This window comes from Magallana gigas, chromosome 2 (assembly GCF_963853765.1).
Source record: "Magallana gigas chromosome 2, xbMagGiga1.1, whole genome shotgun sequence".
NCBI classification, from domain to species: Eukaryota; Metazoa; Mollusca; class Bivalvia; order Ostreida; family Ostreidae; genus Magallana; species Magallana gigas.
The window spans coordinates 60,124,734-60,145,095 of record NC_088854.1 but is presented as its reverse complement, the minus strand read 5'-3'; the positions used below and the strand labels follow the sequence as shown (position 1 = coordinate 60,145,095).

The following is a 20,362-nucleotide window of genomic DNA, read 5'->3' as shown; positions in this document are numbered from 1 at the left end:
GCGCCACCATCATGGGTGCTGTGGAGGGCTGAGGGGAATGGGAAGCCACCATCTGATTTTGCACCGGAGGTTGCGCTACCTGTTCTGCTGCCGTACTGCTGCTTGCACGCCCTGCCCTCTCGGGCCTCTGTCGTCTCCGGCCCCCACGCTGGCTCCTCGTCGCTGACAAATCCGTTTTTCTTGTTTTTGGGCATTTTGCTCGGAATAATAAGAAATAATTAAAATTAGCAAAAATAGTAAATAATATGGACGGTTTTTTAGTACATCTGCATTCCGTTCTGACTATCATACCCTCACGTGGTTTTCAGCCGAACATAAATAAAAACCATGTAAATAATTCAATCAATCAAAAATCTTCATAAATTAAAACCATCCATCTATATTACTTCTGGCAGCGTACAACATTACCCAATATGAGTTGAATGCTTTGTTATAACAGCCATAAAAAAGCAAGATTATGTTAAAAATTATTTTAGCAAATTTACCGCGTCTTACCTAATCCACGATTGTTTTAGAAAGGGGATTGTTCTAGAAGGGAAGTAACTAATATAAAAACACCCGTTAAAACCCAACCCGATCATACTCAAAATTTTCGGCTAATAGTTACTGAGATAAATGCGCATATCTGAGACAAGCTCCAATATGCGATATTATTGATCTTAATAGAAAATAGTAACACGAGAAGCCCGTTGCCCATTCAGAGCTATCAACATGCATGCCAAATCTTTTTAACAACATCATGTAGGTTCAATACAAGCCACCCCCCAACAAAAAAAGAAAAAGAAATGTAATACATAAATAAAAATGAATGTTAAAAAATTATTGCGCTGATGAATGAATATGATTTTGAATAATATTCGAAATGAATAAAAACGTATTCTGATTTGATGACGGATGAATAGAATAAATTTGACCATAGAAATGCGCATCATGGATATAAATAACTTTGCAATAAGTTAGCCAACTGATTGCGAACTGTTTCAACAAATAACAAGCTATTATAAGTGTAGATAAAGATTTGTTTATTTTGGAATCTTCTATGCACTAACAAAAAAAAGAACAAAATTTCCTCGGGGAACTCTCCATCTATTAATAGCATTTATAATAGTGCGTTGTATTTATTTTAGATACGTGGACATGCATTGGCCTACTTATTGGACAATGGATAAACTTGTTTAGATTTGTTTGCTTTCTGAAAGAAAATATGTGTAATTTTACATATAATAAATGCATGCAAAAAATTTTCGTCTTTGCAACAGCTGAATGTCGGAGTGAGAATGACAATAAGATGTAATGAAATCTCTTATCTAAAAATATCTTTAAAAAAAAAATTTAAACTCATTATTAATAAAGTTTTCAACATCATTTTGTTACGATACATTTCTATTTGTAATAATGGAATAAAGGCTTAAAACGGCTGGTTTGTCAAAATAATAACCATCAAAAAAACTTTTGACAAGGTTATTTCAAAACCAAAACTGATTTAAGTAGGCTTACAGCAGAATGTCTATTATTTTAGCTTTATGATAAAGTTTACAATTGATACGACTTTTCAGCCCTCTTAATAATGGAAGAATTTCAGATATTCTTGTATCAAATTGACAGTCTTTGGAAGTCAAGCATTCCCCAGACACCCTGCAACATTTTCTACATGATCGACCCTCAAACACTTAAATCTGGATCTGTGCCAAAATCTGTTTCCCCCAAAACAAGGATATCTCCCCTCATTTAATTTAGTGAGACAAGGAAAAATATATAAAATGCAGTACTTACTGAATTGAAACATGTTTTCCATTTAAACAACAAATTAGAAACGTTAACATTGTATTGCCACCACATGCAGATAATGTACCTGTAGATAAACATAGTTTCGATTTAATTTCTACGAAAAATGCAATTTTTGAAAAACGGCGTATTAATCAGAAGCATTTTGTATAGAAATATATATGAAAAAATAATAAATGAAAATAAGAAAACGTATTGTAAAGATAGTGAAATTATAGAAGCGTACACTTATTGACTTAATTTCAACTACCCAAACATTGAACTTCCAATGAAATTTTCTATATTTTTAATAAAGCCATTTTCCCATATCTATTTATACAAATGAAGTAGTTTTATTTTTAGAGCTTATATTATTTCACCGTGTATAAAAGAGCTCCCTACCCCTGATATTAACACTTTAGGGTTTATTTCACCGTGTATAAAAGAGCTCCCTACCCCTGATATTACCACTTGGATTAAAAAATCAGAGCGGTAAGTGCATAAAAGCCACTAGGTATTTAATGGCATTTTTCTGCGTAAGTAGTTGTTTCCCCAAATATAATTTTTACTTTTATTTTATCATGACTAAGAACAGTTAGAATTTTGGAACTGTATGTATTAAAAAACTAAGCTTTTAAAGATCGTTTCCTCTTGTCTTTAGAATATTTTTCGATCAATCTGTTTTCTTTAAAAGTATCAAATTAATACATTTATCATGTATTTTTATCATAAGGAATAAGTTTAGATTTATTCAAGCATTTCTTAAATTTTAGAGTTTAACAGAAAAAACCAAACATGGGGTATGACACAGATGTGTTAAATATAATCAGCATGAATGCCTCGGGCAGGAAAGGAAGAATGTACAATGACTACCGCAAAGATAAATTACGCAACCTCGTTGAAAACGAGAGGCCCGATATAATGTTTCTTCCTGGAGACAATCCTGGGGACACATTCACTCAGACCAGCTACCAGCAGCTCCTGGACCCGACTAACAACGAAACAGTCCTTCTGTACGACTCCACACGCCTGAGGATCCGCCAACAACCAACAGGACCAGATATCAAAATACCAAACTGTGATTTTGACAAAGTCCTCTCACCTATGGTCGACGTTTGTTCACCAGCGCCTGCATCCCAAATTGTAAAAAAGTTCGTCTGCGTGTCTTGGCATTGGGAACTGACAACAATAGACAGAGGTTCACAGGTCATCTATGAAAACGGAAAACAGTTCATGATGTTTGCACAATTTCTGGCCTGGTTCACCGGAACTGAAGTTTTGATCGGTGGGGACTTTAATTTAGAAAAAGACGAGATTAAAACACTGATCAAAGAACACAACAGAATTATTCAAGATGGGATTGACAGCGTCAAACCCGACTTTGAGAAATTTGGTTACATGGAGTGCATGACCGAAAACATACACAGACCAGAACGCAGACTTCGCCAGCTTAAACTGCACACCTGTAACAACCAGGAGAAGAACACCGACATCAGCTTCTTCGTGGCGTCCAAAGAAATGCAACTGATGGAAACCAGGCACACCAAGTTAGAAAACCTGGCCTATCGCTCCGCAGGTCTCCAATTAAACACAAGTACCCGAGTTCCTACCTACTGTCCAGAACCCACCTACACCAAGACCCAGATGTACATCCCACCAAGACCACCAAAAAATCATGGGGGTTAAATACGAAGCCAAGTAAAAATACAATGATCCATGAGATTATCAATATCATTTGTTATAAAAATATGTTTTATTATCAATTTTTCGTTATTTGTTTTATCCTTTCAAAGGTTTTCTTTTGATACTTTTCATCTAAGTTATTGTTATGAAATGTTTTTGTTTTGTTGTGAAGTTTCCTTCCTTTTAATAAAAATTATGCAATTTATTTTTCTTTTTTCTGAAATGTTTTACATGACATATATAGATAACAAACAGAAATATCACCAACACATCTGTGGTTTTTTTTGTTATCATAGGATGATGTGGTACGTTATATACTCAATAGATTGAGCAAAACGATAAAAAGAGATTTTTTTTAAAGTTTGGAATTCTTGATTCTGAAATGATTGAATTGAATTTTTAAATTTGCTAAAATTGGTTTGCATGCAGGGGACACATGGTCCCAACTCTTGAGATTATTAATTGACTCATACAGTTTTGATGATAATTTTAAGATGGTTCCAAGACAAATTAAGGTTTTTAGAATTCGAAGTGATAGTTTTCTGCCTCCAAGAACGATTGCATTTTTAATGAAAGAATACCCACCGATAATATATCTTTCAATGATAATATATGTAAGGTACATAATTATCTAATTGTTTGCAATATAATAAAATTGGTAACAGTGGGTTATTTAATTAGTTTAAACACTTTGTTTTCAGAAACTTAAAAGATAAACAATCAACACCCACACATATAAGAATTCCCTTTACAACTATTTTAGCAACCCAACAGCTTTGGTACTGTGGAAATCAACCGATGAAAAAATGAGAAACACTTTCTAGTACTCACGGTTCTGTCTTTAAAACAGATTCCCTTTTTATCTCTACAAAGGTTTTGTCACAGTTAAGAATACTTACATCTTAAGTTATACGAACCATGGATAATTGCCCATGTTTCAATAATTTTCTTCTGAACAATGACAATAACAAACTGTCAACCATATGAAAAATCCATTAAACTAAATACAAATTCAAAGCAGATCAACACAGACCTCTAAAAAGATAGAGGTAGGATCGGGTGCCTAGGAGGATTAAGCATCCTCTGCTAACCGGTCAAACCCGAAGTGTGCTCTTTTTCGAAATCGGGAAAAACGAAAAAGTCCGTAGACAATTAGGTGATCAATTATGGTCTAACAATTAGTATGAAAAACGTCAGTCAGCATACCACCCAGTGAAATATGGACAAGGTCGTTGTATCGACCATAGAACATACGAAAGATGACTTCAAACGAGACTGTTGATAGTCCTGTTTTATCAACTTGTTTGTCAGTAGCTTGACAATTTTAACTCCATAAATGGCACTCAAATTTTGGTTAACACCCGAAACAGCTTGACGGAGCAATGAAATTATAAGAAATGATACGTTAAATTTGACAATTTCCCCTCAATTCCTAACAATGTTTATTCGTAAACAATTATGCTTGTTTAAAGATGTGATATAACTGGTGGAACTTGGATTGAAAGGTTACATTTGCCTTTACTTAAGAAGCCATGTAATTTTAAGTTTTCCATTATCTTCAAACTAATGACATCTATTGTAAAGGACCATCCCCTTTAGAAGCAGGAATCATTCTGTGATATTCATGCATTAAGTTTGGAGGAGGTATCATAAAACAATACCCATATAAAAATGTTAAGCATGAGCGGCCTTTGATCTACTTTGTCAATTATTCTTATAATTGCAGGTCATACAGCAGGTATTCATCCTCTCAACATCCGAGCAAGGGTAGTGGTGATTCTGATGGGAACCCTTCGGTTCCATGGAAACTGTATCGACAACGACTGATAGTGAGGCATGCACAATGAATATTTCATAATAAGCACTGAATTTACAAATATATAATGATATGTCTATATTTTACAAATGAATTTTCAATACAATCTACGGACAGAGAATAAAAACTGACTGCATATTTAGAAAAAAAAACCAATAAGCTCTCATCATTCATAATATTTCATGTCACTATATCTATCTATCTATCTATCTATCTATCTATCTATCTATCTATCTATCTATCTATCTAAGGCAAGAGTTTTGGCTGGGCGGGTGATATATTGTCTTATCATTTTATTCTGATCAGGTATTTCAATGAAAAAAAAATGAGTCAAATCACATATTTAAAAAAGAGAAAAAATTAAACTCTCTATCAAAGTTAAGATATTGTGAAAACATTTGGAAAGAGTTCCCTTGCCGAATGCAGGGAGACTTCTGTCTGCTCCTGGTGATGGGTAATGAAAGGTTTAAAATAAATACGTGTACTAGCCACCTTGTTTTAGTTTATCTATGACAACATATAAGCATTAAAACATATCTTAAAAGTTCACAGATATAGGACAATTATTTACAATCAGAGTCTAGCACCTTTTCAATATCAGGTCATGCACTATATTATAATCTTCTTTTGCTAAAACGTTTCATAGTTCTTTTTGAAAGATTTCTGGCAGGGATGTGGTCGTTATTATGATAGCATTTTTTTCTTCTCACGAATGACACTTCATTATATGCATTTATGGGTAATGGTTCTCAGGTGACCGTTTAGGCCTATCGGTCTCTTGCTAATGTATATAATTCTGAACCTAATTCCTGATCAAAATTTGGATATCAGTTGTCGAGTTATACAAGCAAGATAAATGGTTCTTAATTTATTTGGTATGTCAACAAATTTCATGCCTTGTTTTTTGTGCTATATAAGAAAAAAATCATTTATAATTGTTTTGAGGGTGGGGTGCAGTTAATAAAAATTCCTTTTAGTGATCGGTTCGGCCGATTACTATTGTGTCCATATGAGGCATTCGGCAAATTTTACAATTTGCGCACGCATTTTGCCTTGCACTACTTTATTTGTTATGCAATAGCAACCTCATTTAAATCTTGCATTACACGTAGATTACTAAAACGTTTTTTTTTTTTATCACAGAAATTAAAATTGCACAACTCAAACAGAAATAAGGTGTAAAAACATTAATTTCGGTTTTATTTCTACAAAAAAACATTTTTTTTATTTTGAAAATAAAATAACATCGTATTCTTCAAATGGATTATGTTTCAAGAAGATATATATCTAAACATTTTGATAATATTGATTATTGATTCTAGAAAATAGTAACACGAGAAGCCCGGTGCCTATTCAGAGCTATCAACATGCATGCCAAATCTTTTTAACATCATGTATGTTCAATACAAGCCACCGCCCCCCCCCCCTAAAAAAAAGAAAAAGAAATCTAATTCATAAATAAAAATGAATGTTTAAAAAAATTTATTGAGCTGATGAATGAATATGATTTCGAATAATATTCAAAATGAATATACGCGTATTCTGATTTGATGACGGATGAATAGAATAAATTTGACGACCATAGAAACGCGCATCATGGATATAAATAACTTTGCAATAAGTTAGCCAACTGATTGCAAACTGTTTCAACAGATAACAAGCTATGATAAGTGTAGATATACCTAAAGATTTGTTTATTTTGGAATCTTCTATGCACTAACAAAAAAAAAAGAACAGAATTTCCTCGGGGAAATCTCCATCTATTAATAGCATTTATAATAGTGCGTTGTATTTATTTTAGATACGTGGACATGCATTGGCCTACTTAATGGACAATGGATAAACATGTTTAGATTTGTTTGCTTTCTGAAAGAAAATATGTATAATTTTACATATAATAAATGCATGCAAAAATTTCTCGTCTTTGCAACAGCTGAATGTCGGAGTGAGAATGGCAATAAGATGTAATGTAATCTCTTATCTTAAAAATTTCTTTAAAAAACAATTTAAAACTCATTATTAATAAAGTTTTCAATACCATTTTGTTACGATACATTTCTATTTGTGATAATGGTATAAAGGCTTAAGGCAGCTCGTTTGTCAAAATATTAACAATCAAAAAAAACTTTTGACAAGGTTATTTCAAAACCAAAACTGATTTAAGTAGGCTTACAGCAGAATTTCTATTATTTTAGCTTTATGATAAAGTTTACAATTGATACGACTTTTCAGCCCTCTTAATAATGGAAGAATTTAAGATATTCTTGTATCAAATTGACAGTCTTTGGAAGTCAAGCATTCCCCAGACACCCTGCAACATTTTTTAAATGATCGACCCTCAAACACTTAAATCTGGATCTGTGCCAAAATCTGTTTCCCCCAAAACAAGGATATCTTCCCTCATTTAATTCAGTGAGAGAAGGAAAAATATATAATGCAGTACTTACTGAATTGAAACATAGTTTCCATTTAAACAACAAATTAGAAACGTTAACATTGTATTGCCACTACATGCAGATAATGCACCTATAGATAAACATAGTTTCGATTTATTTTCTACGAAAAATGCAATTTTTGAAAAACGGCTTATTAATCAGAAGCATTTTGTATAGAAATATATATGAAAAAATAATAAATGAAAATAAGAAAACGTATTGTAAAGATAATGAAATTATAGAAGCGTACACTTATTGACTTAATTTCAATTACCCAAACATTGAACTTCCAATGAAATGTTCTATATTTTTAATAAAGCCATTTTCCCATATCTATTTATACAAATGTGGTAGTTATATTTTTAGAGCTTATATAATTTCACCCGTGTATAAAAGAGCTCCATACCCCTAATATTAACACTTTAGGGGTTATTTCACCGTGTATAAAAGAGCTCCCTACCCCTGATATTACCACTTTAGGGTTTATTTCACCGTGTATAAAAGAGCTCCCTACCCCTGATATTACCACTTTAGGGTTTATTTCACCGTGTATAAAAGAGCTCCCTACCCCTGATATTAACACTTTAGGGGTTATTTCACCGTGTATAAAAGAGCTCCCTACCCCTGATATTACCACTTCGATTAAAAAATTAGAGAGGTAAGTGCATAAAAGCTACGAAGTATTTAATGAAATTTTTCTGCGTCAGTAATTGTTTCCCCAAATATAACTTTTACTTTTATTTTATCATGATTAAGAACAGTTAGAATTTTGGAACTGTATGTATTAAAAGAACTAATTCTGAGGAAGCTTTTAAAGATCGTTTCCTCTTGTCTTTAGAATATTTTTTGATCAATCTGTTTTATTCAAAAGTATCAAATTAATAGATTTATCATGTATTTTTATCATAAGGAATAATTTTAGACTTATTCAACCGTTTCTTGAATTTTAGAGTTTAACGGACAAAAAACCAAACATGGGGTATGACACAGATGTGTTAAATATAATCAGCATGAACGCCTCGGGCCGGAAAGGAAGAATGTACAATGACTACCGCAAAGATAAATTACGCAACCTCGTTGAAAACGAGAGGCCCGATATAATGTTTCTTCCTGGAGACAATCCTGGGGACACATTCACTCAGACCAGCTACCAGCAGCTACTGGACCCGACTAACAACGAAACAGTCCTTCTGTACGACTCCACGCGCCTGAGGATCCGCCAACAACCAACAGGACCAGGTATCAAAATACCAAACTGCGATTTTGACAAAGTCCTCTCACCTATGGTCGACGTTTGTTCACCAGCGCCTGCATCCCAAATCGTTAAACAGTTTATCTGTGTGTCTTGGCATTGGGAATTGACAATGAAAGAAAGAGGTTCACCGGTCATCTATGAAAACGGAAAGCAGTTCATGATGTATGCACAATTCCTAGCTTGGTTTACTGGAACTGAAGTGTTAATTGGAGGGGACTTTAATTTACCGATGGATACGATTATGGGGCTGATAACAGAGCACAATAAAATGGTTGAAGCAGGGATTGATAGCATCAAGCCATTGTTTCAGCAACTTGGTTACATGGATTGCATGACCGAAAACATACACAGACCGGTACGAAGACTTCGACAGCTCAAATTACACACTTGCAAGTGTCAGGAGAAAATCAGCGACTGCAACTTCTTTGTGGCCTCAAAAGAGATGCAACTGAGGGAAACCAAATATGCCAAATTGGAAAACTTGACCTATCGATCTGCGGGTCTCCAATTAAAAACGAGCACGAGCACTCCGACTTACTGCCCGGAGCCCACCTACACCAAAACAGAAATGTATATTCCACCCAGACCACCAAAAAATCATGGGGGTTAAAGAACGAAAACTATAAGTATTGTAAATATTTTTATGTAACAGGCTTATACCCAATACAGTGTTTAAAGTTGCTATACAATTATAGCGGTTTTGTATAACATATAAGAACAATAAAGTAAACATCCGTGAGATTATCATTAGTATTTAGAAAGGATATGGGCTTCATTATCAAACTATTGTTAAATGTTTTTATCTTTTTGAAATGTTTCCCAGTTTCAGTTTTCATCACTTTCATTGTTTCGGATTGTAAGATAATTATTTAATTATTTTTATACAATGTTTTATGTTTGTCATGATGATTTCTAATAAAAAGTATGAATTTTTTATTGTGTTTTCTCCTGTATGTAAAGATCACGATTTCGGTCAAATAATATTTTTCTATTTTTAATGTTTACAATGCGTTTCAAATGATCAACCACAATTTCAGTGACAGTCGTAAAGTTATAAGCAAGATACATTTCTCACAAATTTTTGTTATATTGACAAGGCTTGTCCCATATTTTGTTTACTTTGGTTCAATATACCGGTAAAAGTTCTTTTCCAAAATCATTTTCCTACATGCTAGTTTGTTTTGAACATAAAACGATTCTAGTGGGGTTTTTTGACATTCTTTTTTAGGTCTAAATCTAGAGTTTTCGTTTCGACATTCAAAATGTAAGCAATGACCACCTGAAAATTGCTTACCTACAGCAACTTATTGTGAGCTCTATACCTCGTTTAAAATTCGACGACCGACACTCAAATTTTGGTGAACTATTTAAATGCCTCAATAAATCTCCAAAATACAAAATCTGGCCATGCCCTATTAAATCCTTCATATCACAAATCTAGACAACAAAAGAAACATATAGAAACAAAAGAAAAATACCGACACATATGCGTTGCATTTTGATTATCACATTATGTTGTGCTATATGGTACTCTAGCTGTATATTGAACAAATATATTTAAAAAAAAACTCTACATGTTTCAAATTTCTGATACCTGCATCCTTATTGGGCCCTGTTATATAGTTAGGTCAAACATTTTGTGATGGGGAGGGGGGGGGGGGTTATATCTTCTATCACGAGCTTTAAATTTTTTCTGCTGATGGATTATATTCAACCTAGGATCTAAAGTGAATAAAACAAAGAGACTTAATTTTGGAAGTGTCAAATTCAAAATTCTGAAATGATAAGATAATTAATTGCTGAAAATTTATTGCACAAATTCAAACTTAAGCTTTTTTCTTAAGAGGACATGAAATTAAAACGTTAAAGTTCATGGCATCGAGTCTAGATTCATTTAAAAACAATTATGACAGGTGAAGAAGTAAATTTAGGGATTTGGAATTCAACGCGATCATTTACCGTATTTCTTGCCTCCAATGAAGATTATCCCTTTTTTTTTTAAAGAAACCCAACCAATTACATATCTTTGAATGATGATATATTCAAGAAATAAAATTATTCAATGATGGGCATGCAGTTACCAACCAAATCAATAATAATAAATGATATATTGGGTCGTGGTTTGCGATGTTATGAAAGTGGTAACGATGGGTGACTTAATGAGTTTTAAACATTTAGTTGAAAGAAAATTAAAAATAGTTAATTAGCTCGCAGTTTTATTTAAATACAGATGTAAGTACTAGTTTACGATTTTTTCCGAAACAAAAGAACTTTCATCAAAAATTCATTTCCTCTTCAACAGAAGAGAAATATATCCTTCTATCATGCGATTTTCAAGACTTAGCATCCAGCTTTTTAAGGAACTTCCCCCTCCCCCGTGTTCTTTTATGCTTATCTCAGATATTTAGTTAGTCTGACCCACATCACTTTCAAAAACGATTCTACGTGCCTACAAAGGATGTAAATAAAAATATAGTAAGCAATTCCCATAAGCATTTCCAATTTTACTTTAAAGAGCACAAATCTTCGTCATTTGCTGTTTATATAGAATATGTGTATGCTTTGTTTTGGATTTTTTTTCAGTCCGTCCTTGTACCTTGATTGGTAACATACCGTGTATCTCCACTTTTATTAGGTTGGTCAACTGATATATTGGGGAAATAACTACAACATTTTCCTTTTACAACTATATTAGCATCAACTTTGGTTGTGAGAATATCCACCGATGGGGTGAAGAAGAAAAAATATTTTCTAGTGGTCCCACTAAAGTCTTGCAAACAGCACGTTTTTTGGCGCTATCAAGTTTTGCTTTTCCACACTTAAGAATAATAACATCTGATGATATCAATTATTGTAGTACGAACCATTGAAACATTGCCCATGTTTAAATTAATTTTCTTTTAAACGAATTGCTGATACATTAATAGCTTTGTAGAACGTTTTAACATCACAACTACACCTTTAATTACTGGAACTTAAATATAGAAACATATAAAATATTCAAAAATTATTGCTGCCGTTTATCTTCGTGTTTCAAAGTGTCACGCACTTCTTTGCATTTTAATAAATATTTGGATTTTAACGGAAGAAATATTAATGTTTATGACATAAAAAAAGATGAATGAAACGTTAGCATGTTGAAACAGTTTTTATTTTATCTTTTTTAAGATCAAATTAACGACTGAAAAAAGCTCAAGTGAATAAATTTATTAATAAAAAAAACCCACAAGGCAAGTATCGTCTTCAAATGTTTCATGGCATTGGATTATCTGATCTTAGAATTTTGGCTGAAAAGATTTATAAGTTTAGCAGTAAATAACCTCGAACAATGTTTTGTAGAAAGTAGCAGCAAAAGGGAACAAACTCTGAAATAAAAATGCATTTAAAACGTGTGGTCATTACATCTAAATCCTTCATTATTTAGTCTCTTTTTTCGAAATTTAAAAGAACTAGTTTTTATAGAGTTTCTGAAATTTTATGCAAATTGATTTTTCATCAGTAATCAGCCAGTACAAATCATTAACATCTGGCAGAAATCTAATTAACGTTATAGCTTGTACAAATTGTCATTTTTCTCATTACACTGCAAATGATATACGAATTTCTAAAACGAAGAAAAAATATTTGATTCTAGTATGGCTAAGGTTGATTTCGATTTTCTGGTTTGCTGGTTTCTTAAACAGATTACATAGTGGCTGAAACATACACAGAGTTTTCAGTAAAATTGATATAGTAAAAACAAATGTATTATACTTTGAGTCTTTTGACAGTGTATTGGCTACTTTGGATTGTTTAACGTTTTTCTATCAATTTCTGATTTTTATAGTATATAACCTAGTAATGATAATGCATATTGAATTAACATTATGTAACTTTTCAAATATAAGATTAAAGTGAAAACTGTAATTCTCTACCATAAACAATATTCACATCATGTTAATCTGTAAACATTGACTATCCTCAAAATAGACGAAGCAGGAAATGACACACATGGCATAAGGACACTAAAATATTTTTGTTTCATTTCTGTCCATGATTCATATATGTATTTCACGAAACTCTAAATGTTTCACCCAAGCAAACTAGAATGAACAGTTAAGGTTGGAAAATATGGAAACTCGGCCTGCAGAGGCTATTTGGATACAGAGAGCGTACGAGGAAGCCAATGAAAGTGCGTATTAAACTTATTCAATATAATTATCATGAAGTTAAAAAAAATTTGTTGAAATTACAATATAAGGCTATAACGATATTTATGCATTTCACGTCTGTTCCATTAAAAAGTCACTTTAAGGTCTAACTGAAAAGGAACGCTTCGTGTTAGCATCTTCATCAAATTTTCATTCATTAATGTAAATGAAAAATGTTCCCTTTTTTATCTTGAGAAATTGATACTTTGAAGACAATAAAAGAAAATATCAACAAGGAAATGGAATCTGTTCAGTCTTCATATTGGATACATCGGAAAGCATGACAGGGGAGGGAGTCCGACAAATGAAGACAGCCTTTTTAGATATTTTAAACGGTACGATATCTTTTAGCTAAAAATTCCATTTTTATAGAAATAATTTCCTGATTAGTTAAAAAACAAGATATTTCCTGTTCATTTCATGTTGGTGTAATGATCCTTGATAATAATTTACATATTTATACATTAGTTGATAATAACTTTTTTCCAAGAATTAAGTCTAAGAGGGTATATTAATTTATTGTGTCACTTTATTTTTATGTCCGTCTCTCTGATTTTTTTATTCTGTCTGACCTTGTTAAGTCTAAATATTTGAAAGAAAAAACACAGGAGGCTTAAACTTTGCACAAGGGTTTCTTATGACTTTAAGATTGATCATGACTTTAAGCTGAGGTCATACAATCAATGTTTTATCACACACACACACACACACACACACACACACACACACACACACACACACACACACACACAGGTAGTTAAAATTAATTTTGTTACACATATTGACATTTGCTATCACATATTTCTAAATCATTTTATTGATTTTAATACATCACAATCAAAAGAGCGAAAGGAATTAAATAGCCTAAATGTACAGGAAAGTTTGTATAATCAAAAGCTTTGTAATTTTTTTGCACCTTATTATGTTAACAAATAACCTCTTTATTTTTCTTTTTAGAATACGAGTCCTTGCATTTAGATGACAACATCGCTGTGATAGGATGTGGAAAAGAAGTGAAATTTCTTCATTATTATTCAAACAATTATTATTCTATCAAGAAATGCCTTGGTATGTCATGAAGGTCAAAATTTTATCTGAATATATCTGACTTAATTTTCAATTTTTAATATTTACAACGCATCCAGGGTTATTCCTAATACTTAATTAAGACAATATTTCCTAGTTCGATATGAACAAGAATGAATATATTCTAATGTTTGTTACGTTTGGTTTTTTAGTATTTTTTATTCAGCAGTCCTTTTGTAAACAATAGTTTTCTTAAAATTTAAAGAAACACTTTTCAAATAATTTACAACATGACCTGAGGTTTGATTTCATGACAATATATTATGAGCTTTAATTTGTTCCTCAATAATAACTAACAAACAAATCTCAAATTTGAATTTATTAGAAACACAATGACAAAGTATAGTAAAAAAACAAGAATGGGAAGCTAAAATTTGGCAAATTTCAACTAAAATCGTTACAACGCCATTTGAGGTTGCTCTTTTTAAACAATTGCAATTGAAGTGAGATGCCACTGAAAACTTTAGATGGAATGGGAACTTCGTTTTAACTTTTAAAATGATACAACTTGAAAATGATGACATTTTTTATCAACAGATAAGATCCACTGTGAAGGACCATCACCTTTAGAAGCAGGAATCATTCTATCATATTCATGCATTAAGTTTGGAGGAGGTACATGTAACTGGAAACAATATCCATTATTAATCCATTATTAATCATATAAACATAAAATCTAAAATCTGTATTTAGGGAATTGATTTTATTTCTACTAATTTTCTCAATTTTTTCAATTTTAACAAAAAGATTTCTGTATTTCTTTTGGAGCTATAACATAGGTTCACGTTGTATTTATTTCTTATGTCTTAATTTTTTACATACGTTATGTTCAGATAAATGCATTTAAAAAAAGACATAAAATTGTGCAAAAGTTAGATATAACCTCAAGCAGACTAATGTCTACACACGCGTCGTCTTGTGAGGCAAGTTAAGTTACACATTATAAATTAATTTCTTAAGCCCATCAAATAAGGTGTTGCAACCAAAAAAAAATATCTAGTTGTAAAACATCCTTGTTATTGTAGGACACACGGCAATTATACCTCCTCTCCACATTCGAGCAAGAGTCGTGGTGATTTCTGATGGTAACCCCACGGGTCTAGAAATGTCCAGTTTCATTGAGACATCAGAGACGACAACTGATACTGGGGCAAGCACATTGAATAGTTCATAATTCACTGAATTCATCAAATGTATTGTATATTGTAATATGGATATATGGTACAGGCGACTTTTTGTTACAAAATGAATTTGCCAAAATGTAGGGGAATACTAAGATAATAAGATGATATTGGATCGAAAGAATTGCTTTTGTGTGTTTATGGTCGGAATTTTCACCAAATACTGATTATAAAGTACCATTGGAATAAGTGGCGTTGCGTCAAGTTAAAGCATTTCGGATTTAAAACATTTATATTTGTTTTCCCATAATTAAATGCCCCAGTCCGTCTGATTAATATAAGGATTCTGCAATATGGCTGACGCTTTGCATACTCATCTTCACATTTCATTATAATTAATACAGAAACAGTAATCTGTAAGATATTAAAATATTTGAAGTAGTTGTCTTTTAGAATTACTTTAAAATAAGAGTGTAGTTACCCTTTGAAATGACATCACATTATCATTTTTGGCCCCACCACCACCAAAATTTTCAAATCACTCAACTTAATCCTCACCCCAAATCCTTAAAAGAAAAGTGCATAGACTTGAGGTAAAGACTCAGACTTGAGGCTGTGTATTGACTTAAGGAAAGTTGGTGACGGCGGGGTCTGGAGAAGACTAAAATAGCTGCGTCGAGATTTTTTCAAATATCTGCGGAGGAAAGAAACATAACATTCAAAATTTGAAAAACAACAAAACATTGTTTGTAAATAAGGGTGCAATGAAAATTTTCAAAGAGTGTTTGAAAAGTGAAAATGAAGAGTTTGATTGTGTAAAATAGGACGAGTTGTAAGGCCTTTTTTACTTTAACATGGATTTCGGAAGGTCGTCGCTTTGTGTGAATAAATATCTCTCTTGATACCGGTAGACCTGGAAAAACAAAACATTTAATAGGTTTGTTACTGACTAATTACAGAAACAGCCCGGTTTCGCCTCGTCGTCTATGAGATTTATGAACCCGATATATTTCTGTAGTCAGTCAGTAACAAACATTTTAAGTAATAATATCATGCAATTATATTAATTCAATATTAATGTTAAAGACAAACGTTAAGAAAAGAAATATCCATCTTTTGGAGATATACTAATATTTTTGCAATATAATGACAATGTCTTTATCACAGACTTTTCATAGACTTCGGCGTATTATTGAAAATCAAGGACAATTAAATCCTTTTACGTTTATTCCTGTTGGTAAAGATCCAAATTATGTGAGTAGCATTTTCTAATAACTCATCTTAATCAAGTTAAAGCTGCATGGTCCTATTTTTTGATATCACAATATGAAATGAGTCTCTATACAAACCAATATCTTACATAATTAAAAACTTTCGCAACTTTACACATGCAGAACCTTCAAAGGTTAGAAATATTCAAAGTAAATAAAAATTATTTCTTTCTGGGCAAAAAAAATGCGTAATGGGAATGTTTAGGAAAGGTAACCGTTTAGTTTCTCCCAAATATTTGGGTTTCTTCCACCCGCATGTCATGCATCGATTGTTAACAACGTTTATACATGTATTTGGTTTGTCAGAAGATTACTCCTATTTAATATCTATTAAAAATGCGAGGTCAGGATACAATTATCTTCGCCTCGACGGCGAAATAACGGAATATTTTTAATGTCGTTTGTTTTGTAAATAAAAATTTGTACATCATTTTTCATGACTTAATCGACGAGAAATCTACTGCAATGTCCATTATCATACGTATACACATACTAAGCATAACCATTGTCTAAAATCGTATATAAATTTGAATTAGAATCTATAGCTATTTTTCTTAGAAGCCTTTGTAAGAAGCATAAATACTAATAACTCTATTGATCGCTATTGATTCATTAGTTTGATATAACGTTATAAAGAACATAAAACAGTTTGAACACTTTTTTTAACTTATCCAATATTTGTAGTCAAGATGACGTTTTACTACGCCTGTATGGAAGTATAAATCATTAACTCTTTAAAATAATATATAATACACAAAAAAAATCATGTATCTCTACGATATTCAAGTGCCTACTAGGAGAACTAGCTTTGGCAGCAAGAGGGGGTCGACTTATTGGTTGGAAGGATGCCCGCCAATACGCAAGATTGTCTCTCTATTTTGTAAGAAATAAATCAAACTTGCCAAAAGAACAGACAATCTTTTTATTTTAAAGATAATTTCTAAAATTATGTACAATGACTGTGTGATAACTTTTAAAACAAAAAAGCTAAAATCTTATTTTGTGTTTTACATTGTATTGTAGAAAGTTGCAGGTAAACTTCTTAGAATGTTTCCCAGTGAAAAAATAACAGAAGCAATTGTGAGACGTGAATGTTCAAGTTATGGCGGGGGAGGGGAAGATATTGTAAGTTTAATCAAACATACCCATTATTATGAACAAAAAATATAAAATATGCAACCATTAATTATTGCTAAGCATAAACACTTTTTTCAATATCATTAACTTCGTTTTAAAAATAGAATTTGCGAAATATTTTACAAATAATAACCCTTTGAACTAATGATTTATGTGAAGCATAGAAATATTTTACCTGATCAATCTTTGTTTCAGAATCAAATACGCGAAATTTTGAATGAAGAAGAAGTATATGGAGATATCGATGACATTTTTTTTGACAGTTTTGAAGAACGATATTTGGATATGCCATGTGCTGGCACAAGAGTAAGAAGAGGTAGACACTGGAATTATGAAAACCAGGATGGCTATGGTGTTGGAACAGTGATAGGACATTGCAAACGAGGTGTATCAATTTATCTCTATGTAATCAATCTTGTTTCACAACTTATTTTATACATCTATATACGCCAACAAGTATTTTTCATATAGAGCTGTCTAAAGATAACCATCGTTTTAAAATATTCTAGTCGGATGGTTATTTGTTGAATGGGACAATGGTCGTCAGTTTTCATATCAGTTTGGATATGATGGAGATCTAGAAGAATATGATATCCAGGTGTGTAATGAGCCACGAAATATTCCAGAAAACCAAGAAATAGCGATTGGGTGTCTTGTTCGCAAAGGTAGTGAAGAAATCAGACACAAACTAAGTTTACTTAAAGCAATCTGAGCTGCGTTTTTCATGTTGTTTTTTTTATACTATAATGTTTTTTTCTACTAAAATGACAAAATTATCATGGTTTTTGAATTTCTGTTAGCCATATTTGTTTTAGAAAAGGCCGTTAAGAAGCCTTAGTTGAAGCTAAATTGAATAATTGTCATCCTGTACAAAAATTGATTTGCTATATATTCCTTAGAAGAGACATATTTCCTTTGACAAAAGTTAATGATGTTTTCAAATCCTATTTATCATGAGAGTTTATGTTATATGCAGACTTATCATACTAGCAGATTTTAACAGCAAAAAAGTTCTAAAAAATAACTGCATGAGAATATTTAAAAGAATAATTTGGTATTTTCTACAGGACCTCACTGGCAATGGGGTAATCAAAATGGTAGCGAAGACAGTATTGGGACTGTGTACCGGATAAAATCCAGAGGAGAAGTTTATGTAAGAATTCAAAACTGAGTGTCGAACACGCTCATTATTTGTTCAATATAAAAACAATTATTGATGCTGTTTTCACAAGTTTGAAATAAATAATATCATTATTTGTATTAACTACATTTGACCACCATGATTAGTTTGATGTGATTGGGCTGCACTTTATGTGATAAAGCTACCGGTAATATTTTACTGTATCTTCGTCACTAAAACCACCGTTGCTCAGTTAGGTGACGTTGCACAAAGACATATTGGCTGTAACAATTTGATTCAGTCAACAAATATATCACTATATGTGTCTTTTAATGTGGCGTTATCTCGCCAACTAAGCATTTAATTCTTTTTCTCTTGTATTTTATCTTTATGAGCAGGTGAGATGGCCGAATGGTACAAAAAGTAATTACAGATTTGGATACAAAGATAGATATGATTTAATAATGTGGTAGGCTATTTGTCATTAAATAGTAAATATGATATAATAGCGATTTTTTTTCACTTTAAAATTGACGAATGATATTACATTATATCTCTTTTTTTGTTTTAACCGGCGATAGTGACCCAAGAGATCCAGAGGTAAAAGCATCTTACAAGTTACAGCTTGAAACGTACCTGAAGGAAAAATCCAAAATGTCGGCAAAATGAGAAATGAGTCGTGTTAATAATACAGTCTACTTGGTGGTCATTAAAAAGATACTGCTAAATTGAATTTGAAAATGTGACGTAAATCATTTAAGAACAATTTAAGAGCACTGCTTAAAATAACATATTGTACATTAAAGAAACTCTACGATTTTAAACATTACTAGCAATTTGATCTCTGTTTCATATTCGACCAGCGCTGTAAATTTCTCGATTTGTAAATTTAAGCACATGGTGTCAACAGTTGATTGTCTATTAAATTTTAATTTAGCAAAGTGTACATGTGTGTTTATGTGAACTCGTATGTTATGTGAGACATTTGTATGCCCTTAAAATACTCAGTTTGTACAACTGTCTATGTTTTAGTTTCATTAAAATTTATTTACTTGAGAATATAATTGCTCCCTCCATAGTCCGCAAGAGATATCATTTTATTGCTTTTATCTACATTTTTTGTTTGATATATTATTTGATTAATCATGAATTTATTTATAAAAGTAAATAAATTATTGATGATGATTTATAATGTACATCAGTATGTTAGATTTAAACAAAAAATAGCCAAATCGTCATACATGGGAATTTGAGTCTGACATAATCATGATTATTCCATGCAGTGCGTGATTTGTGTTAGAATGCTTAAGGTTTCAAACTTATAAACTGCTTACAACTCGATCATGTAGATTTTAGCCCTGTCAGTATCCCCAGCGATGTGAATTACAATCGGTCTTGTTAAGAAATAAAGCAGAAACTACATAGTTAATGTAAATATAATTATTTTTAAAGGTAAACAAGGCTTGTGATATTATTTAATGAGA

At 31.9% G+C, this 20,362-nt stretch overlaps 3 protein-coding genes across 5 annotated transcripts; all 3 read left to right on the top strand.

The window, feature by feature from the left end:
* The first annotated feature begins 8,175 nt into the window (after nt 1-8,175).
* On the top strand, nt 8,176-9,887 carry LOC105330030 (uncharacterized). The gene is made up of 2 exons (XM_066077579.1): nt 8,176-8,356; nt 8,649-9,887. Exon 2 carries the CDS (start codon nt 8,673-8,675, stop codon nt 9,561-9,563), a length of 891 nt encoding a protein of 296 aa, XP_065933651.1. The 5' UTR covers nt 8,176-8,356; nt 8,649-8,672; the 3' UTR covers nt 9,564-9,887.
* Nucleotides 9,888-12,958: 3,071 nt separating this feature from the next.
* On the top strand, nt 12,959-15,729 carry LOC136269651 (uncharacterized). The gene is made up of 5 exons (XM_066077578.1): nt 12,959-13,124; nt 13,356-13,478; nt 14,101-14,211; nt 14,767-14,844; nt 15,255-15,729. The coding sequence occupies exons 1-5, from the start codon at nt 13,064-13,066 to the stop codon at nt 15,401-15,403; spliced, it is 522 nt and encodes a 173-aa protein (XP_065933650.1). The 5' UTR covers nt 12,959-13,063; the 3' UTR covers nt 15,404-15,729.
* Nucleotides 15,730-16,084: 355 nt separating this feature from the next.
* Nucleotides 16,085-19,951, top strand: LOC105330031 (E3 ubiquitin-protein ligase Ufd4). Of its 3 annotated transcripts, none has more exons than XM_066077575.1 (8): nt 16,097-16,604; nt 17,409-17,501; nt 17,645-17,746; nt 17,954-18,143; nt 18,268-18,423; nt 18,826-18,911; nt 19,277-19,347; nt 19,460-19,951. In XM_066077575.1, exons 1-8 carry the CDS (start codon nt 16,497-16,499, stop codon nt 19,545-19,547), a joined length of 894 nt encoding a protein of 297 aa, XP_065933647.1. In that variant the 5' UTR covers nt 16,097-16,496; the 3' UTR covers nt 19,548-19,951. The 3 variants fall into 3 exon arrangements, with proteins under 3 accessions (XP_065933648.1, XP_065933647.1, XP_065933649.1); XM_066077577.1 differs by having other exon boundaries at nt 16,497-16,604; nt 18,022-18,143; XM_066077576.1 differs by lacking the exon at nt 18,268-18,423 and having other exon boundaries at nt 16,085-16,604.
* Nucleotides 19,952-20,362: the final 411 nt, after the last annotated feature.